The following is a 22503-nucleotide window of genomic DNA, read 5'->3' as shown; positions in this document are numbered from 1 at the left end:
GGGTCGCAGCTCCGCTACACCGCGATCGGGGGGGACGCATGGCGAAGGGCAAGCACAGGCCTCGGCCTCTGCGGGCTCCCTCCCTCGCCACCCGCAGGGGCAGTGGCCGGGACGCGCCGGCCGGAGCTACTCACCAGCCGCAGTGCTGACCAGCAGGATGGTCCATGGTAGCCAGGGCACCCGCCAGGGCCGCTGCAGCGAGGAAGCCATCCCTGGGCCAGCCAAGAAGCAGGAGAGCAAAGAAAAGAAATATGGGAAGTAGACCGGCGGAGAAACAGCCGGGAGGCTCGTCTTCTCTCCAGTGGACTGATCCTGCCCGTGTCACAATACAGTTTGAAAGGACAAATGGCTGATGAGAGGACCTAGCTGCAGAGCTTTCATGCCGCTGCAGAAATTCCCTTCATTTCTCTCCCTCGCGGCTGGGGGGGTTTCTTCGCCTCGGACGGGGTGCCGCGGCCCTCCAAACGGAAGGCATGTCTGTGGGGAAAGCAGGGAGCCAAGAAGAAATCCCCCAAATTATTTCCCTCGTAGTTTCACGATATCAAAAAAATATCCAGGTCTGGGAGAAAACATATCCAGGGTGCGGAGGGCGGGGATTCGATCCGGGGTCGGGGGGCGAGGGTCAGAACTAGTTCCTGACTGCCGGGAAGGACGAAGCCGGGCGGGCGGCGGCGGCGCCCGGCAGCCCGAGTCGCATCGCCCGCGGCTCCGGGAAGGCAGAATTCCTTAAGTTTCGCTTCGGTGCTTCTTTCACTCTGATTTCGAAAACAACAAATCCTCTTCCTTGACTGGATCAAAAAAGGTGCCTGCCTCCATGGACAAGCTCACAGTCCCTACGCCTTCTCAGAACAACCGTGAGAGGGTTGGGGAGGCCCTGGCGAAGGCTGAGGAGAGGTAGGAGCGGGGGAGGGGAGGGGTCGCGGTCGCGGTCGCGGCCGCGGCCCCGGTCCGGGCTCCCCGAGACGGCGGGCGGAGGGGGTGTGAGAGGCTGCCCCTTCTAGTCCTCCCGGCGGCGCTCCCTTCCCTTCCTCGCTTTTTATTCCTGCGGCTCGATCTTGCCTGAGGTAAATTCCACCAAGAAAGCCTCCTCTTCTCCCGTCAATGGCTCCTGTGAGCGAATCACAACCCCCCAAGGAAGCCGCTGCTGCCGCTGTCGCTGCCGCCGTCGCTGCCGCCGCCGCCGCCGCCGCCGCCGCCGCCTCGTTCTCCCGCAGCTCTGGGCTCCAGGCGGAACTCGGGCGTCGCGGACCGAGGGCGGGGGGCGGCGGGAGGGCGGATGAAGGTAGCCGGGGAAGGGGGTGGGCAGGGAGGCGGCGAGACACTCTGCGTCCCTCCGGGAGGCACTTCCAGTGGCTCCGAGCAGACCAGACACAAAGGGGGGAGTCGCCGCAGCTGCCAGTCTGCGGCGCTCCCGGTCACCGGAGTCGCCCCGCCTCCGCCGCCGCCTCCGCCTCCTCCTCAGTCTCCGGCTCTTCCCGGCCCTGTCTGTCTCTAGCCTGTGGTGCAGCGCGGGCGGCGGCGGCAGCGGCGCCGGCGGCGGGATAAAGCCCGCACTGCGCCTGCGCGCTCACGGCCCCGCCCGGCCCCGCCCCTCGTCCGGGGCTGGCTGAGGGCTCCGAGGCCCCAGCGCGGCGCGTCTCTCCGGTGAATGGCCGAGGGCTGGGTGGGGCTGTGGTGGGCAGCGGTGGTCTTTCTCCTTCACACACATACACATGCCTTCCAAATGTGCATGGCTTGGGATTCGCGTATTTGTTTAAGAGACGACGGCCACATCTTTTTGTTCGGCGTTCAGCAGACTCCTCCGAGTTCCGGGATTTCTCCCGACTGAGGCGTCTCCGTCTCAGTACTCTCGGAGGAAAGCCTCGAGGGGCAGAACTGCCCTCTGTTGTTTCACGGGGCTGGAACCTCCCTCTCCTCAGCCCAAAGAATCCGGATGGACCCGCCTTTCCCAGAACCGGAGACCTTGGCCTCCTCAGGCTCCCCTCTGACTCAAACAAAAGCCGGAATTGGAAAGACCACCCCTTTGATGTGTTCGCTGTAATCGACGTCCTGCTTTCCTCAACCGCCCATTCCCTTAGCCTTCTTAGTTGACAGGAATATTGAGTATTTGCAAGGATGCGAAGCCAGAAAAAAAAAAAGACTTTTAATTCTATAAATCGTCCCGCTGCGTGCGCGCGTCTGTCCGTACAGCGCGGTGCCCACCCCGAGAGAGGGCCTGGATTCACCAAGGCTGGGGGCCTTTGAGGGCTTTTTAGGGCACGTGAAAGGAAAATGGAGTTAGAGTTGTGTCGGGATAGAGAGTGGGATCATTTTGCACTCAAGGAATTGAGAAGATCCCGTTGGTACCGCAGTTTCCAAGGATTTGTGAGTGCGTTTTTTGGATCTGGTTTGTACAAGCGACCAGTATAGGAGACGGGATCCCTCCCGCCCTTACACCCCGCTGCGGGGTCAGCCGACGTGGGTGGGATTTTGCCGGCGGCGAGGGGAGAAGGTGACGTGCGTGGCGCCATGATCGGAAGTCTGGACTGAATTCTTAGCTGCGAGGTGGAAAATGCGCGTGGGAGGGCGATCTTGAGGGGTGAAGTCTGGCCTTCCCATCTCCTACCAGGCAGGAGGGTTATGCTGAAGGCTGGTTTTGCTGGTCTTTCATTGTGGCTAAGGGCAGTTCCACAGATACAGTCATAGATAGACTGCTTAAGTCATGCTCTGCTTGCTTCTTCTAGTCCGCTGTTATCTCTTTATCTGAATTTGATGTAAATAAATCTCCACATTCCTTAAATGGTTCTGTTATACTAAACATCTTCCATAATTAGGGGTTGTAGCAATACCAACCCCAGATTCTAAGTCTCTTTTTAGTTGAAATATGTTTATGCTGTTTACCCTTTAGACAGAGAAAAAAAAATTCTACCTAGTAAAATCCCGTAAAAAGACGAAGAGCATATGCTTTGATTCTTAGCTTTATTTATTTAGGTTTTATGTATTTATTTATTTATTGAGACGGAGCCTCGATCTGTCGCCCAGGCTGGAGTGCAGTGGCGCGATCTCGGCTCACTGCAACCTCCACCTCCCAGGTTCAAGCAATTCTCCGGCCTCAACCTCCCGAGTAGCTGAGATTACAGGCGGCGCCATCACGCCCGGCTAATTTTTGTATTTTTAGTGGAGACGGGGTTTCACCGTGTTTGCCAGGCTGGTCTCGAACTCCTGACCTCACGTGATCCTCCCGTCTCGACCTCCCAAAGTGCTGGGATTACAGACGTGAGCCACCGCCCCCGACCGATTCTTTAGCTTTATTACTGTATTTTGTTTTGCCCAAAAGGTCTAAATTAGAAACGGTATTGTTTTACCATTTGTCTTTCAAGAACTGAGAGTTTCTAGCACTCAGAGAAATTGGATTTTAGTATGTTAGAGGTGCAGAAAGTTTAAAGTTTATTAATTCGTAGTACACTTTTATCTTCCTCAAGTTGAGATCAAGTACTTCATCATTCAATTTTTATTTGCTTAAGATTTTTTGCAAGAAACATTAAGTGTCCTTTTTGTAGTTCCCCCTTATCCACCGTTTCAGTTACCTGCAGTCAACCACGGTCTGAAAATATTCCAGAAATAAACAATAAGTGGTTTTTTTTTTTTTTTTTTGAGACGTAGTTTCTCTTTTGTTGCCCAAGCTGGACACAATGGCACGATCTCAGCTCACAGCAACCTCCGCCTCCCAGACTCAAGCGATTCTCCTGCCTCAGCCCCCTGAGTAGCTGGGATTACAGGCATGCGCCACCACACCCGGCTAGTTTTGTATTTTTAGTAGAGACGGAGTTTCACCATGTTGGTCAGCCTGGTCTCGAACTCCCGACCTCAGGTGATCCGCCCTCCTGGCCTCCCAAAATGCTAGGATTAGAGGCGTGAGCCACTGCGCCTGGCCTCATAAATTTTAAATTGAGTGCTGTTACTAACTAGCTGTGAGGAAATCGCTGCCGTCCCACACTGTCCTTCTGGGATGTGAATCATGGTTTGTACAGTGTATCCGCTATAACCTCCTTAATCACTTAGTAGCAGTCTCTTATCAGACTGACTGTGGCAGTATGCAATATCCAAGTGCTTGTGTTCAACTAACCCTCGTTTTACTTAATAATGGCCCCAAAGCACAAGAGTAGTGATGCTGGCAATTCAGCCATACAGAAGCTGTAAAGTGCTTCCTGTAAGTTAAAACGTCAGAGTTCTTGCCTGTAATCTCAGCACTTTGGGAGGCCGAGGCAGGCAGATCACAAGGTCAGGAGATCGAGACCATCCTGGCTAACACGGTGAAACCCCGTCTCTATTGAAAATACAAAAAAATTAGCCAGGCGTGGTGGCAGGCGCCTGTAGTCCCAGCCACTCGGGAGGCTGAGGCAGTGAATGAATGGCGTGAACCCAGGAGGTGGGGCTTGCAGTGAGCCGAGATCATGCCACTGGACTCCAGCCTGGGCGACAGAGCAAGACTCTGTCTCAAAAAAAAACAAAAAAAAGTCAGAGTTCTTGACTTAATAAGGAAGGAAAAAAATTATAGGCTGAGGTTGCTAAGATTGCTGGTAACAATGAATCTTTGGCAGGGTGCAGTGGCTCACGTCTGTAATCCCAGCACTTTGAGGGACCAAGGCAGGAGGATCACTTGAGGTCAAGAGTTCAAGACCTGCCTGGCCAACATGGTGAAACCCCGTCTATACCAAAAATACAAAAATTAGCTGGGAGTGGTGGCACGTGCCTGTAATCCCAGCAGCTACTCCGGAGGCTGAAGCAAGAGAATCACTTGAACGCAGGAGGTGGAGGTTGCCCATTGCACTCCAGCCCGGGGGATAGAGACTCTGGCAAAAAAAAAAAAAAATATATATATATATATATGTATATATATATATATATCTGTGAAACTGAATTGTGAAGAAAAAATAAATTCATGCTAGTTTTGCTGCCATACCTCAAACTGCAAAAGTGATGGCCACAATGTGTAATAAGTGCTTAGTTAAGATGGAAAAGGCATTAAATTTGTGGGTAGAAGACATAATAGAAATGTATTCCAGTTTATAGCAATTGGGTTCAGTACTGTCTGCAGTTTCAGGCATCCACTGGAGGTCTTGGAACAAGTTCCTTGTGGATAAGGGACAGGGAGGACTACTGTACATGTTATAAATGTATGATAAATTATATAGAACATAGAAAAGGTCTTAGGAAATTCACAAGAAAAAACACATGCCGCTGACTTGGTAGGTAGACAACTAGATATGTACTCTCTTCCCTTTTCTGTTCCTTCTTGTGATATTTCAGTTGGGACATGGCTGTTCACTCACAGTGAGAAAGAACATCAAAGAACAGAATTAAGACTTGGCAAGAAACCTGTCCACGACAAAAGGCAGACAATGTAAGTCAAGCTCAGCTGAGAACAAAGGACTGGTGATGCAGGTAAGGTTTGGCATCTGTACTAATTAGGATGGGCTAAATTACAGTAACATTCCCCAAATCTCAGCATCTTATTGCAATAAAGGTTTATTTCTCACACATGTTACATGTTTGATATAAGTCATCAGGGGACCCATCATCGCAACTTGAGTTCACAGGAAATAGACACTGAAACTCTGAAATTTGTATGCAGGAGGTTATTACCTAATGATGGCAAGAGCAACCTCTGTGGGGATTGAGGGATGCAAGACTGGGCAGAGGGAGAAGTTGAATTGCAACACATTTGCAACTGAGGCATCAATCAATCCTGCAGGAATTCCGGAGCTGGGCTGGCCTTTCAGCATTGTCCTAATCTGTGTCTGCTAACACTTTAAGGTACACCTAAAAGACCCCCCAAACCCAGCAAGCTTTTCATTCAAGATTCCTTCAGTGGAGTACGTCTAGGGAAAAAGTCCCTCAAGTATACTGATAATTTAGGCTCCTTGAATGCTGCCTTGGAGTAGGAAATCCAGCATTAGACAGACTGCCTAGCCAAGTTGGGTAAAACCAGTTAATTTTTTTTTTTTTTTTTTTTTTAAGACGGAGTTTCGCTCTTGTAGCCCAGGCTGGAGTGCATTGGCACGATCTTGGCTCACTGCAACCTCCGCCTCCCACGTTCAAGCGATTCTCCTGCCTCAGCCTCCCGAGTAGCTGGGATTACAGGTGCCTGCCACCATGCCCGGCTAATTTTTGTATTTTTAGTAGAGACGGGGTTTCACCATGTTGGCCAGGCTAGCCTCGAACTCCTGACCTCAGGCGATCCACCCGCCTCGGCCTCCCAAAGTGCTGGGATTACAAGCGTGAGCTACTGCGCCTGGCAAAACCCAGTAAAATTATACCTTCACACCAACCAGTCACTGGATGTGGGCTGCACATATGAAAGAGATGTGACCGGCCTGGCGCGGTGGCTTATGCCTGTAATCCCAGCACTTTGGGAGGCCGAGGCGGGCGGATCACGAGGTCAGGAGATCGAGACCATCCTGGCTAACACGGTGAAACCCCGTCTCTACCAAAAATACAAAAAATTAGCCGGGCGTGGCGGCAGGCGCCGGCAGTCCCAGCTGCTCGGGAGGCTGAGGCAGGAGAATGGCGTGAAACACGGGAGGCGGAGCTTGCAGTGAGCCGACATCGCGCCACTGCACTCCAGCATGGGTGACAGAGCGAGACTCCATATCAAAAAAAAAAAAAAAGAGAGAGAGACGTGACCTTTGATAAAAGGGCTCTCTTTAGCCAACAGCTACCCCCAGAGAGGGACCCAGCTGAGCACTGTCAGCCACCAGCAGTTCCAGCAGTTGGGAGAAAGAATGCTTTAGACCTAAAGGGTGGATCTGGGGAGCTCAGCAAAACGTCCACTGCATGGACTCTCTCATTTTAATCACTGAAGTCCTTAGATTGGTAGAGGCTTCACTGAGACACATATTTTCAAAATTGCGACAGTAGGGATCATAAAATTTAATTGCTAGTGTTGCAGTGTCTTGCTGTAGCCATTAAAAAGCTTCCACCTAGAAGCAGTGTGCTTTACTTCCACTCATATTTTAGTGGCCACCAAAGTCAGATGGCCAAACCTAACTTTAAGAGGGCAGAGGCTGGGCGCAGTGGCTCACGCGTGTAATCCCAGCACTTTGGGAGGCCGAGGCGGGCAGATCACAAGGTCAGGAGTTCGAGACAGGTGAAACCCCTTCTCTACTAAAAATACAAAAAAGTAGCTGGGTGTGGTGGCAGGCGCCTGTAATCCCAGCTACTCTGGAGGCCTAGGCAGGAGAATCGCTTGAACCTGGGAGGCAGAGGTTACAGTGAGCCTAGATTGTGCCACTGCACTCCAGCCCAGGCGACAGTGCAAGACTCAGTCTCAAAAAAAAAAAAAAAAAACCAGAAAAAAAGAGGGCAGAAAATGTAATCCTACCATGTCATGAGAAAGAGAACCTGAATATTTGTGAACAGCCCTGATGACTAACATAGTATCCAAGGGTAAAATAATCCCCAATATTCTAATCACCAAAACCCCAACAAGTAGGATTTTTTTCCTGGTAGGGGTAAGGAAGCAGGAAATAAAGGAGAACAACACAGAAATCCAAGAGGACAGACTAACAGCATCTGCAAAACTGATCTTCACTATGTATTATAGCCCCTCATGGATGATATCTCTGCTTTCAGTTGGAGGACTGGTCCTGGTTTTAAAAAGGGACAGAGGGGCACTAAGCAGATTATTAGAACAAGAATTGAAATAAGGACCAAGGCCAATTTCTTGTTAAATAAATGAGGACATGTAGGTATTACCTGGGCTCAGAAATACCGACTACTTCTAAGAATAAACTTCATAATCATAAAGGGGTGGTATCAAAGAAAAATAGAAGAAAAACTCTTAGCTCTAGCAGACAAACAATATGGAAGTTAGCACTGGGACACCTTTCCAGATCAGAAAAACAAACAACTAAAAGCTGCTTAGAAACTTTAGAATTTTATCTTTAGGCTTAAACTGAGAAACAGGACAGGGCATTGTCTCCTTTTGGAAGATCAAGGTATAGTTGTGGGGAGAGAAGAAAATCCAGTTGGGAAGTACAGAGAAAACAGAATTAGAGATTCACCTCCCTGACATCCTTTGGGCCTGAAAGCAACCTAATTCTGTCTTCCTAAAACAAACAAAGCTTTTAAAAAATAATAAATAAAAAGAGCCTTGTTTTTGTAACTTAGATTTATTGTCTCATCTCTTTCCTTCCCTTTTCGTCTAACTTTGGAAATTTTAGTTAACCTAGCTTCTGGGGTCACCCTTTTCTTCAAGAGCAAAATAAAACCATCAGAACCTCCCATCCTGAGTGACTGACAGCAGGAAAACCCAGCTTCTCCCAAGCATTTGAAAGATCACAGAAAAGGACTTCTATTTTTCTATTTTTTGAGACAGAGTCTGGCTCTGTCACCCAGACTGGAGTGCAGTGGTGAGATCTAGGCTCACTGCAACCTCCTCCTCCTGGGTTCAAGCAACTCTCCAGCTTCAGCCTCCTGAGTAGCTGGGACCACAGGCACATGCCACCACACCCGGCTAGTTTTGTTTTGTTTTGTTTTGTATTTTTCGTTGAGACAGGGTTTCACCATGTTAGCCAGGATGGTCTCGATCTCCTGACCTCGTGATCCACCCACCTCGGCCTCGCAAGGTGCTGGGATTACAGGCGTGAGCCACCGCGCCTGGCAGGACTTACATTTTTCGCAAATTTACTTATTTGCCTTTTGACTTCTCTACTGGTGTCTTCTAAGAGCTTTTCCTTGTTGATTTCAAACATGGAGCTCTACTTTCCTTCAAAGAGTAGATACAGGACCCTTCATTTATCTCCAAGTTATACCATATGTAGTTAAGATTTTTACTAAGGCTTGGAATTAGAAAAGTAGGCTGGATGCAGTGGCTCACACCTATAATCCTAGCACTTTGGGAGGCCGAAGACGGTGGATCACTTGAGCCCAGGAGTTTAAGACCAGCCTGGCCAACAAAGCGAAAACCCCATTTCTACTAAAAATACAAACAAATAGCTGGGCATGGTGGTGCACTGGAGGCTGAGGCACAAGAATCGCTGGAACCCAGGAGGCAGAGGTTGTAGTGAGCCGAGATCTTGCCACTGAACTCCAGCCTGGGTGACAGAGTGAGACTGTCTCAAAAAAAAAAAAAAAAAGAAAAAAGAAAAGAAAGAAATAATAAAAGTATAACGTAGTATAAGGATATCTTAAAATAAGATATCGCTCTTGTTGCCCAGGCTGGAGTGCAATGGCACGATCTCGGCTCACCGCAACCTCTGCCTCCCAGGTTCAAGCGATTCTCCTGCCTCAGCCTCCCAAGTAGCTGGAATTACAGGCATGCGCCACCATGCCCAGCTAATTTTATCTTAAGGATAAAGGACTCCAGCCTAGGCGACAGTCAGACTCTGTCTCAAAAAAAAAAAAAAAAAGTAAAATAAATAGTACTTTTTTTTTTGAGACGGCGTCTCACTGTCAAGAGTCTCGGCAGGTTAGCTGGGCTGTCTGCTCAGAGTCTCGCGAGATCGCAATCAAAGTGTCAACCAAACTGTTAACACTTGGAGGCTTAACAGGGGAAGAATCTCCTTTTTTAAGCTTATTCACGTTGTTGGCTGAATTCTTTTTTTTTTTTTTTTTTTGTGAGACTCCAGAGTCTTGCTCTGTCGCCTGGGCTAAAGTGCAGTGGCGCGATCTCCGCCCACTGCAACCTCTGCCTCCTAGGTTCAAGAAATTCTCCTGCCTCAGCCTCCCAAGGAGCTGGGATTACAGGCACTCGCCACTCGCCACCATGCCCACCTAATTTTTTGTATATATATATATATACACACACACACACACACTATTTGTGTATATATATATATATATATATATATATATATTTTTTTTTTTTTTTTTTTTTTTTTTGAGACAGAGTCTCGCTCTGTCGCCCAGGCTGGAGTGCGGTGGCGCAATCTCAGCTCACTGCAACCTCCGCCTCCTGGGTTCAAGCAATTCTCCTGCCTCAGCCTCCCGAGTAGCTGGGACTATAGGCGCATGCCACCATGCCTGGCTAACATTTAGTAGAGACGCTGTTTCACCATGTTAGCCAGGATGGTCTCAGTCTCCTGACCTCGTGATCCACCTGCCTCGGCCTCCCAGAGTGCTGGGATTACAGGCGTGAGCCACTCCGCCCAGTCAAGCCTCCCCGCCTGGCCTTTTTTTTTTTTTTTTTGGACAGAGTCTTGCTCTGTTGCCCAGGCTGGAGTGCAGTGGCACAATCTTGGCTCACTGCCACCTCCGCCTCCCAGGTTCAAGTAATCCTCTGCCTTAGCCTCCTGAGTAGCTGAAATTACAGGCATGTGTCACCATGCCCGGTTAATTTTTGTATTTTTAGTAGAGATGGGGTTTCACCATATTGGTCAGGCTGGTCTTGAACTCCTGACCTCATGATCTGCCCACCTTGGCGTCCCAAAGTGCTGGGATTACAGGTGTGAGCCACCTTGCCCAGCCTATTCTATTTCTTTGAGACAGGGTGTTGCTCTGTCCCCAGGCTGGAGTGCATGCAGTGCCATGATCATAGCTCACTGCAGTCTTGACCTGATGGGCTCAGGTGATCCTCTTGTCTCTGCCTCCACGTAGTTGGGACTACAGGTGCGCCACTACCACGCCCAGCTAAGTTCTTTTATTGTTTGTCAAGACTGAATTTCACCATGCTGCCCAGGCTGGTCTCCAATGCCTGGCTCAAGCCATCTGCGCGCCTTGGCCTCCTAAAGTGCTGGGATTACAAGCGTGAGCCACCACACCCAGCCTAGACTTATATTTTTTTTTTAATGGGAGGTAATACGGCAAACACTCACTAATACAGATTAAGTCAGGAGAAAGGGCACCTGCACCTGAGTGAATGAGTAAATGAGGCCTAACCTATATTATATAAAGAAACACTGTGTGTCAAAATAACCATGAGTTAAACAAAATAATGGGTCTATAAAAGTGAATAAAAATTGATCCACTTGAAAAATGCTTCATGAATTTTTATTCATGCTTTTGAATTGACTTACTAAAGAAAAATTTTCAGATAACTTCTGCTCAGACCCTGAATACATTTGTTCATATTTTACATTTATAGTTTATTTGATTAGAGTCTGAAATAATTTAAGATTTATGCATTAATAGAATAAATGAAATCAAATTCTTAAAAAATATTACAGTAGGCTGGGTGTGGTGGCTCATGCCTGTAATCCCAGCACTTCGAGAGGCTTAGACAGGAGGACCAGGAGTTGGAGACCAACCTGGGCAACATAGCGGGACTTTGTCTCTACAAAAAATGAAAAAATTAGCCGGCCATGGTGTATACCTGTGGTCCCAGCTACTCAGGAGGCTAAGGTGGGAGGATCACTTGAGCCCAGGAGGTCGAGGCTGCAGTGAGCCATGATCATGCTACTGCACTCCAGCCTAGGCAACAGAGCAAGACCCTGTCTCAAAAAAAAAAAAAAAATTACTCTAAGAATAGCCATGAAATTTATTCATGGCTCTCCTAAGGAAATCCTAAGGAAATACTCAGAAAGGCAGACAAAAATGTCTATCACAGCATTGTTTATATATAGTACTAAAAAATTGGAATTAATTTAAATATCTAACAATAAAAGAACAGCTGGGTAAACCATGAAATATAAATAGCTTTAAATATTATAGAGCTATTAAAATGGTATTTATAGAAAATAATGTCATGGAGACATGCCCATGATATAGTATTAAATTGGAAAACCAGAATGTTAAATGTAAGTAATACATTATCCCAGCTGTATGTATGTACAATTCTCTATAAACATATACTTAGAAAATTCTGGAAAAATATAAATCAGGCAGGAGAATTGCTTGAACCCAGGAGGTGGAGGTTGCAGTGAGCTGAGTTCGTGCCACTGCACTCCAGCCTGGGAAACAAGAGTGAAACTCTGTCTCAAAAAAAAAATTGTTTTACGTTTTTTAAAAAAAAAAATCATGATTCTGTCTCAAAAAAAAAGCCAGCCAATTGAAGACACAAAACAAAGCAAATATTTGATCCTGTGTAGGCTTATATTTCTATCTTCAGGATTAGAAAAAATCATAATGAATATGAATAATATATACTGCACATTCTATAAACCTTTGATACCTTTTCAATACTTTTTCCAGGTCTTAAGCATGTCTACATTTTTCTTACTTAGCAGGTAAGCCTGTTGCATAAGCATATGAAATAAACTGAAGTCAGTAAACAAGACCTTTTTGGCTGGGCGCAGTGGCTCACACCTGTAATCCCAGCACTTTGGGAGGCTGAGGCGGGCAGATCACCTGAGGTCAGGAGTTCTAGACCAGCCTGACCAACGTGGAGAAACTCCGTCTCCACTAAAAATACAAAATTAGCCAGGCGTGGTGGCTCATGCCTGTAATTCCAGCTATTCAGGAAGCTGAGGCAGGAGAATCACTTGAACCCGGGAGGCAGAAGTTTCAGTGAGCTGAGATCAGGCCATTGCACTCCAGCCTGTGCAACAAGAGCTAAACTCCATCTCAAAAAAAAAAAAAAAAAAAAAAAAAAGGAAACAAGCCTTATTATGGCCTTGCTTCCTAGTTTTTCTGGCTTTTGATAATATTTATCTGGCCCTTCACAGTGACCTCCAAATAACTGCACTGGACTATCTGCTTGCAGAAATTACACAAATAATTTCAAGAGCAGGATTTGTGTAATAATGAAGCTACTGTAATACTCACTCTCACAGCCTTCACCCCATGTAAGATAAGTACATATTCATCCTTTTGGAGGCCCCTGAAACACAGAAATACCCATGTCAAAACTTACTTTCTTCTTTCTTAATCTAGAATTTCTCTAGTTAAAACTGATTAGATAATTAGAGCTGAATTGTGATGGTTTTATTTTCCAAATACAAAACTAATCATGATTTAAAATTTGAACCTCTTCCACTTGAATGTATTCCTTTTCCCTTAAAATAAAAGACTGATTTTAAAACCCATGTTGCAGTAGGAAATCAAATCATACAACAAATTTAGGATAAAACCTTTGTCTGGGTTTGATCTCAACTTTTTCAAAAAAGCAAGATAACCTTCCACACTTTTTTATAGAGAAAAATACAAGTTTCAACTATAAAAATAGTGATTAGGCTGGGAATGGTGCTCACGCCTCTAATCCCAGCACTTTGGGAGGCCAGGCGATAGATCTCTTGAGCCTAGGAGTTCGAGACCAGCCTAGGTAACATGGCAAAACCCGTCTCTACAAAAAAAAAAAAAAAAGTGAGCAGGGTGTGGTGGCATGTGCCTGTAGTCCTAGCTACTTGGGAGGTTGAGGTGGGAGGATTGCTTGAACCTGGGAGGTAGAGATTGTAGTGACCCCAGATCATACCACTGCATTCCAGCCTGGGCAACGGAGTGAAACCCTGTCTCAAATAATAATAATAATAATGATTAAAAAGAAGGCTAATCATTTGCCTCCTTTTAGGCATTTTAGGGCATGTCTCTATTTAATCCAGCATGAGACTTACTGTATGTCTGGCATTTTTTGGCATTCTTTTCTTTCAGAAGCATGACTACCTTTTACTTACTGACTCATCCTCCTAGGGGGATTTTTTCCATTATATAGTTATCAATCTAATCAGTTTTTTCAGTGTATATCTGTCAGAGACATTGGAACCAGAGCAACTCCATCTTAAATAGGGGCTGGGTGGCTAGGTGCAGTGGCTCACGCCTGTAATCCCAGCACTTTGGGAGGAGGCCGAGGCGGGCAGATCACGAGGTCAGGAGTTCGAGACCGGCCTGACCAACATGGTGAAACCCCATCTCTACTAAAAATACGAAAATTAGCCGGTTGTGGTGGCCCGTGCCTGTAATCTCAGCTACTCAGGAGGCTGAGGCAGGAGAATCACTTGAACCCGAGAGGCAGAGGTTGCAGTGAGCCAAGATCGCACCACTGCATGCCAGCCTGGGCGACAGTGCCAGACTCCCTCTGGAAAAAATAAAAAAAGGTGGGGGGCTGGGTAAAATGATGCTGAGACGTGCTGGGCTGCATTCCCAGACGGTTAAGGCATTCTAAGTCACAGGATGAGATGAGATAGAAGGTTAGCACAAGATACAGGTCATAAAGACCTTGCTGATAAAACAGGTTGCATTAAAGAAGCCAGCTAAAACCCAACAAAACCAAAATGGTGACGAGAGTGACCTCTGGTAGTCCTCACTGCTATATTCCCACCAGTGCCAGGACAGTTTACAAATGCCATGGTAATGTCAGGAAGTTACCCTATATGGTGTAAAAAGGGGAAGCATGAATAATCTACCCCTTGTTTAGCATATGATCAAGAAATAGGGCCGTCGAGGTGGCTCATGCCTGTAATCCCAGCACTTTGGGAGGTCAGGGTGGGTGGATCACGTGAGGTCAAGGGTTCGAGACCAGCCTGGCCAACATGGTGAAACCCCATCTCTACTGAAAATACAAAAATTAACTGGGCGTGGATGCGGGCGCCTGTAATCTCAGCTACTCAGGAGGCTGAAGCAAGAGAATCACTTGAACCCCGGAGGCGGAGGTTGCAGTGAGCCGAAATCATGCCACTGCACCGTAGCCTGGGCGACAGAGCGAGACTCCATCTCAAAAAAATCTATAAAAGGCCGGGCGCGGTGGCTCGTGCCTGTAATCCCAGCACTTTCGGAGGCCGAGGCGGGTGGATCACGAGGTCAGGAGATCAAGACCATCCTGGCTAACATGGTAAAACCATTTCACTTTGCAGATTCGCCCTGAATTCTTTCTTGCTGGAGATCCAAGAACCCTCTCTGGGGGTCTGGATCGGAACCCCTTTCCTATAACATGTCTACCATCCAGAAACAGACGCCATACATTTATCCTTCATAAAGTGCAGAATAAAAAATGGAACTATCAGACCTGTGAGGTTTTTTTTACCTCCTTCAAATATTACAGAATAATCTTTCCATATGCCCAAAATCAATGTCTTTAAGAAAATGCACAAAACACAAACTATTGCTAGAATGGTTTCACAGCTAAGGATTACTCATATGCATTCTGTTTGCCAAATCCTTATGTAGAACATCTGTAAGACATCTAATTTTTGTCAGGGCAAAGGGAATTTTTTTCTACGCCTTTAAAGTTTCAAGTCTGCCGAAATAAACTGACAATAGATTAATAGGAGAAAAGGCAAACAGATTTATTAACATGCAAGCGTGCACAGGAGCCATACAAAATATGAAACTCAAAGAAGGGCCAGATGGCTGAAGCTTTGTAGGGGAGAGGGAGAAGGGAGATGGAGATGGGAAAAATGTAGGCAATTTTGAGAGGCAGTAAATGATTTTGGGGAGAGTTGACTGGGCCCAAAGAATAGGCAATCATTTGTAAATGATTATATTTGAAAATTGAATGGGACCTGAAGAACAGACAATGGCTTGTGACAAAGCCTGTCTAGATGAGGTGACTTTCCTCAGTCTTCCTTCCTGCTCCGTGAGTTTCATCCTCTCTGTTTTGAAATTTCAGTGACCAAGGCAACTATATTCCTTCTGGAGGAGCTTCAGATAAGGGAGCTTCAGAGAATTCCACCCTGAGCTTGGGGTGGGGGAGAAACAGGAGAAAGAAAGTTCTTGGTTCTGAGGCTGCTTCTAAGGCCTTTTAATTTCCTTTAGTTCAAAATGCTCAGCGTGCCAAAGCACCATATTTTGCGGTATTGTTTTCTGAGCCCCAACATTTGCTATTGTCTTGTCTTCCTGCATCCTCCTATAAGGCTTTTTTTTTTTCCCCTAACTATCAACTTTGGTAACAGAAAAATGAGGACGTAGAGGAAAATCTGGTGGGGTGATTAGGCTAAGCAACAATTTTCTTTCTTTTTTTTTTTTTTTTTTTTTTGAGACGGAGTCTCGCTCTGTCGCCCAGGCTGGATAGAGTGCAGTGGCGCAATCTGGGCTCACAGCAAGCTCTGCCTCCCGGGTTCACGCCATTCGCCTGCCTCAGCCTCCCAAGTAGCTGGGACTACAGGCGCCCGCCACCTCGCCCGGCTAATTTTTTGTATTTTTAGTAGAGACGGGGTTTCACCGTGTTGACCAGGATGGTCTTGAACTCCTGAACTCGTGATCTGCCCGCCTCAGTCTCCCAAAGTGCTGGGATTACAGGCGTGAGCCACCGCATCCAGCAGGGGTAAGTAACAACTTTCTAGTTAAGGGGCTAGAGAACAGCATCGTGCTTCTAGTTGTTAATTATCTTGCCTATCTCAGTATAACTAAGGACAATCCTACAGAAAGCAGCCCAATTCCTTATCTTTATGAACAAAGGTCTTCATACTCTTTCCAACCTTATCCCCCTCTTTTACCTCTTATAGTCTAGATACACTGAACCTCTTAGAGTTCTCAGAATGTATCAGGCTCTTCCCCAAATTTTACCTTCTTTCTAATTAAAGAAAAAAAGAGAGCGATTCTATCATTTCCTACTGACTATTCCCTCCACCTTCAGTGCCTTTCCCTGCCCCTTCTCCAGGCTAAAGCCAGCATAATTGTCACCTCCCAACTAGAGAATGTTAAGCATTCTCCAATTCCCCAGTCAGCATTACTTGCCTTGTCCTCTATGTTCCCAAAGAGATTTGTTCACATTCTGGAGTAGTGTAACACTCCTCTCCTATGGTTTTGATTTGGGGAGGAAAAGAATTATGGGTGACTTTAAATATTTTCTTCTTTATTCTTTTTTATATGTTTTAACGTCCTAGAATTTATTTTTAGAAACAGGGTCTCACCTGGCTGGGTGTGGTGGCTCACACCTATAATCCCAGCACTTTGGGAGGCCGAGGCTGGCGGATCACCTGAGGTCAGGAGTTCGAGACCAACCTGGCCAACATGGTGAAACCCCGTCTGTACTTAAAATACAAAAAAAAAATTAGCTAGGCGTGGTGGTATGCACCTGTAATCCCAGCTACTTGGGAGGCTGAGGCAGGAGAATCGCTTGAACCCGGGAGGCAGAGGTTGCAGTGACCCGAGATCGTGCCATTGCACTCCAGCCTGGGGGCCTGGGGGAGAAGAGCGAGGCTTCGTCTCAAAGAAAAAAAAAAAAAAAAGAGGAAAAAAGAAACAGGGTCTCACCTTGTCATCCAGGCTGGAGTGCAGTGGCGTGATCATGGCTTACTGCAGCCTTGAACTTGAACTCCTGCACTCAAGAGATCTTTCTGCCTTGGCCTCCTACAGTGTTGTTTTGTTTTGTTTTGTTTTGTTTTCTGAAACAGAGTCTTGCTCTCTTGCCCAGGCTAGATTGTAGTGGCGGCAATCTCGGCTCACTGCAATCTCCGCCTCCCAGGTTCAAGCAATTCTCCTGCCTCAGCCTCTCAGTAGCTGGGATTACAGGCGCCTGCCACCACGCCCGGCTGATTTTTGCATTTTTAGTAGAGACGGGGTTTCACCATCTTGGCCAGGCTGGTCTCAAACTCCTCACCTCGTGATCCACCCTCCTCAGCCTCCCAAAGTGCTGGGATTACAGGCGTGAGTCACCGAGCCGGCTTGCTTTTTTTTTAGACGGAGTTTCTCTCTTGTCGCCTAGGCTGGAGTGTGATGTCGCGATCTCGGCTCACTGCAACCTCTGCCTCCCGAGTTCACGTGATTCTCCTGCCTCAGACTTCTGAGTAGCTGGGATTACAGGCACCCGCCACCATGTCCGGCTAATTTTTCATTTTTAGTAGAGACGGGGTTTTGCCATGTTGGTCAGGCTGGTCTCAAACTCCCGACCTCAGTTGATCTCCCGCCTCAGCCTCCAAAAGTGCTGGGATTACAGGCGTGAGCCACTGCGCCTAGCCTCAGAACAAAAATTATACTCAAGGTAAGGAAATACAGAAAAAAAAAATTATGTAAACTCATTGTTCATTATAAAAATCCAAATTACTTCACAGATGACGCTTTATTATCAGCACTAAATCCTAACTCTTTTATTGAAGCCTCCAGGATATGTTAATATTCTATTTAGTACTCTGGTTTATCATACATTAGGTTTGCAATGTCTTTTTTCAAAGAATCATATTGTATCATTCTAGTAAGACTCCTCAGGCACTTGGTGGAATAGAGAGTGTTTAAATAAGCCATTCCAGGAACCAGAATTTTGATTGTCCCTAGTGGATTCCACAAGATTAACATATTTAGCTGCAGTGGGAATGCTTCCTTAGAGCAAGACTTTATGAAGACAGCAAAAATGACTAACCAAGTGTCTAAAATCTGCAGTATAAAAGAGCTCTCAGCTGGGCGCGGTGGCTCACGCTCACGCCTATAATCCTAGCACTTCGGGAGGCCGAGGCGGGCAGATCACCTGAGATCAGGAGTTTGAGACCAGCCTGGCCCACATGGTGAAACCCCATCTTCACTAAAAATACAAAAATTAGCCGGGCGTGGTGGCAGGCGCCTGTAATCCCAGCTACTCGGGAGGCTGAAGCAGGAGAATCACTTGAACCCAGGAGGCAGAGGTTGCAGTAAACTGAAGTCATGCCATTGCACTCCAGCCTGGGCTACAAAGCAAGACTCCGTCTCAAAAAAAAAAAAAAAAAAAAAGGCCGGGCGCAGTGGCTCACGCCTGTAATCCCAGCACATTGGGAGGCCGAGGCGGGCAGATCACGAGGTCAGGAGATTGAGACCATCCTGGCTAACACAGAGAAACCCCGTCTCTACTAAAAATACAAAAAATTAGCCGGGCGTGATGGCGGGCACCTGTAGTCCCAGCTACTCGGGAGACTGAGACAGCAGAATGGCGTGAGCCCAGGAGGCGGAGCTTGCAGTGAGCCGAGATTGTGACACTGCACTCTAGCCTGGGCGACAGAGCGAGACTCCATCTCAAAAAAAACAAACAAACAAAAACAAAGCTCTCATTTGCAGTCCACACAAACATGTCTATATGCAACATAAACAATATGCAGAAGGTTATGATATTTTGATATTTATTTTCATTTTTCTCTTCATTATAGAACGGTGAGCTGGATGTGGTGGTGCATGCCTGTAAGTTCCAGATACTCAGGAGGCTGAGGCAGGAGGATGGATGAGCACAGGAGTTCTGGGCTGTAGTGTGTGCTATGCCGATCAGGTGTCAGCATAAGTTCCACATCAATATGGTGACCACCTAGGAGCGGGGATCACCAGGTTACCTAAGGAGGGGTGAACCGGCCCAGGTCAGAAATGGAGCAGGTCAAAAACTCCCTGCTAGGCTGGGCGCTGTGGCTCACGCCTGTAATCCCAGTACTTTGAGGCCAAGGCCGGCAGATCACGAGGTCAAGAGATCAAGACCATCCTGGCCAACATGGTGAAACCTTGTCTCTACTAAAAATATAAAAATTAGCTAGGTGTGGTGGCAGGCGCCTGAAATCCCAGCTACTGGGGAGGCCAAGACAGGAGAATCGCTTGAACCCGGGAGATGGAGGTTCCGCAATGAGCTGAGATCACGCCACTGCACTCCAGCCTGGGCCACAGAGCGAGACTTCGTCTCAAAAAAAAAAAAAAAAACCCTGCTGATCAGTAGTGGTATTGTGTCTGTGAATACCCACTGCACTCCAGCCTGGGCAACATAGTGAGACTCTGTCTCTAAAAATAAAAAATAAAATAAAAAAGGAAAAAGGAAAAGAACTGTGAAAGCCCTTAGCCATACATAGCTAAGTTGTGTTTTCTATTTTAATTTCTCTTCTTGTATGGTCCATTGATTATTTTCTTTCATGTGTCCCGTTCTCTTGTACCATGCAGGTCTGGCTATGGTGCAAGGTGACTTCTGAAGTCAGTTCCTTTATTACTATTTGCAAAAAGAGTGATACTTTGTCAACCTGTAATTTCCAAATGATTACTTCAAATAAAGATTTTATGAATTGCATTGTTGAAGAGTCTTGGGCAGTGCTCTGCAAAAGGTCCCAGTTTTACTTAGTACTGGGAAATTGTCTTCCTTCTGTTTGTTCTGTTCTGCAAGCTCTGCTCTAAGGCCAGCACCTCTTACTCAGCTGTCTTCATGTTTGATGTGATCAGTGTTTTCTGTACTGTGGTGACTGGTGAGAGATATAACTTGTATACTTTCACTTTTTCCACCTTGCACAAAAACTCCATTGTATTATCTCTGTAACGTTAGTTTAAACCTTCTTGTTCGTATCCTCACAGGGGTTTTGCTGTTAAGCCATTTTAATCTACTGTGAGGCCTGCAACAGTATTTATAGCATTGTGTTGCAAAACATCTCCTTAGGAAGAGAGATGGTGAATTCCTTAAGGTCTCCAACTGTAGCCCAAATATTTAGTCTAAGTCGGACATATATTAGGTCCTCAATAAATGCAGTACTTATTTGAAAAACAATACTCTAATATAAAACATACTTTCTAAGGAGCAGAGAAGCATCAGGAGAAATTCTCAAATGAGTTGAATATATGAATAGAATTTCCTGAACTAAAAGTGAAAATCCAACTTAAAAATGGACAAATGGGGCCAGGCACAGTGGCTCATCCTTGTAATCCCAGCACTTTGGGAAGCTGAGGTGGGAGGATCGCTTGAGCCCAGGAGTTCCAGGCTGCAGCGAGCTATGATCACACTGTACTCCAACCTGGGCAACAAGGTAAGACCTGGTTTCTAAAAAATAAAAAATAAAGATAAAATGAACAAAATATCTGAATAGACATTTCTCTAAAGAAGGATATACAAATGGCCGATAAACACATAAAAAAAGATGCTCAACATCCTTAGCCATTAGGAAAATCAAAACTCTAATGAGATGCCACTTTACACTCATTAAGACGGCTAAAGTAAGGCCGGGCATGGTGGCTCACGCCTGTAATCCCACCACTTTGGGAGGCTAAGGCAGCAGGATCACCTGAGGTCGGGAGTTTGAGACCAGCCTGACCAACATGGTGAAACCTCGTCTCTACTAAACAATACAAAATTAGCCAGGCATGGTGTCACATGACTGTAATTCCAGCTACTCCGGAGGCTGAGGCAGGAGAATCGCTTGAACCCAGGAGGCGGAGGTTGTGGTGAGCCGACATTGCGCCATTGTACTCCAGCCTGGGCAACAAGAGTGAAACTCTGTCTCAATTAAAAAAAAAAAAAAAAAAGGCTAAAGTAGACAGAAGAAAGTATGGACAAGGATGTGGATAAATTAGAACCCTGACACATTGCTGTTGGGAATGCAAAATGGTGCAGCTGCTTTGGAAAGCAGTTTGACAGTTCTTCAAAAGTTAAGCATGCTGGCACACACCTGTAGACCCAGCTACTTGGGAGGCTAGTGTGGGAGGATTGCTTGAGCCCAGGAGCTTGAGGCTGCAGTGAGCATCATGGCACCTGCCATGATGCCTGAGAATAACCACTGCTCTCCAGCCTGAACAACATAGCTAGATCCCCGTGATGGTTAATATTAAGTGTCAACTTGATTGGATTGAAGGATGCAAAGCATTGTTCCTGGGCGTGTCAGTGAGGGTGTTGCCAAAGGAAATTAACATTAGAGTCAGTGGACTGGGAGAGGCAGACCCACCCTCAATCTGGGTAGGCACCATCTAATCAACTGCCAGCGGGACTAGAATAAAGGAGGCCAAAGAAGGTGGGAGAAGCAGACTTGCTGAGTCTTCTGGCCTTTATCTTTCTCCCGTGCTGGATGTTTCCTGCCCTCAAACATCAGACTCTATGTTGTTCAGCTTTTGGACTCTTAGATTTACACCAGTGTTTTGCCAGGGGCTCTCAGGCCTTCGGCCACAGACTGAAGGCTGCACTGTTGGCTTCCCTACTTTTGAGGTTTTGGAACTTGGGCTTCCTTGCTTCTCAACTTGCAGGTGGCCTATCGTGGGACTTCACCTTGTGATTGTGTCAGTCAACTCTCCCTAATAAACTCCCCTTCATATATACATCTGTCCTATTAGTTCTGTCCCTTTAGAGAATCCTAATACAACCTCATCTTTAAAAAAATTTTCTTGGCCGGGTGCAGTGACTCATGCCCGTAATCCCAGCACTGTGGGAGGCTGAGGTGGGCGGATCACCTGAGGCTGGGAGTTCAAGACCAGCCTGACCAACATGGAGAAACCCTGTCTCTACTAAAAATACAAAATTAGCCAGGCATGGTGGCACATGCCTGTAATCCCAGCTACTCGGGAGGCTGAGGCAGGGGAATCGCTTGAAATCATGAGACAGAGAATGCAGTGAGCCGAGATCATGCCATTGCACTCCAGCCTGGGCAAAACTCCATCTCAAAAAAACAAAACAAAACAAAACAGAAAAACCTTTCAGGGGTACATTAGGCAAGAGACAGAGAGCTATGATAAGAGGAGATTTTTATATAATAATAGTGTACCTGCACTCTTGCTGAGACAAAATCCATTTGGTAATGGGCTTGTTTTAATTTTTCTTAAGAACTGCCAGCCAGTAATGCTATATCACTCAATCCTATGCAACAGTTACAGCAACCACGATGATGAAACGGATAATCAATGGTAAAGAATCCATTAGAGTGCCAAAGCTGGTCTCTATATCACAAAGGATTTCAGCACTAGGGCTAGAGAAAGAAAAATTAATGAGGCTGGACTGGAAAACAAATGACAAGAGAGCAGTCAGTAAAG

The 22503-nt window shown here is 46.5% G+C and overlaps 1 protein-coding gene and 1 long non-coding RNA gene across 4 annotated transcripts in view; one reads left to right on the top strand and one right to left on the bottom strand.

Annotated features, from left to right (window-relative positions):
- BMPR2 (bone morphogenetic protein receptor type 2) overlaps positions 1-1555 on the bottom strand; it is a 188560-nt gene extending 187005 nt beyond the window's left edge. For 2 of the 3 annotated variants that reach the window (XM_019022495.4, XM_063695101.1), the window contains exon 1: positions 135-1552. In XM_019022495.4, the coding sequence (XP_018878040.2) occupies positions 135-210 (76 nt within the window). In that variant the 5' untranslated portion in view covers positions 211-1552. Of the gene's footprint in view, positions 1-134 lie in introns of all 3 variants that reach the window. The other variant, XM_019022494.4, reaches the window with a different exon arrangement.
- A 732-nt stretch (positions 1556-2287) lies between these two features.
- On the top strand, positions 2288-20262 carry LOC134756669 (uncharacterized). Its single transcript, XR_010129675.1, has 3 exons — positions 2288-2364; positions 5290-5424; positions 18903-20262. It is a non-coding gene; the product is annotated as an uncharacterized lncRNA (long non-coding RNA).
- The last annotated feature ends 2241 nt before the right edge of the window (positions 20263-22503 follow it).

This window comes from Gorilla gorilla, chromosome 11 (genome assembly GCF_029281585.2).
Source record: "Gorilla gorilla gorilla isolate KB3781 chromosome 11, NHGRI_mGorGor1-v2.1_pri, whole genome shotgun sequence".
Taxonomy (NCBI): Eukaryota; Metazoa; Chordata; class Mammalia; order Primates; family Hominidae; genus Gorilla; species Gorilla gorilla.
This window is presented reverse-complemented; position numbering and strand designations above follow the sequence as displayed.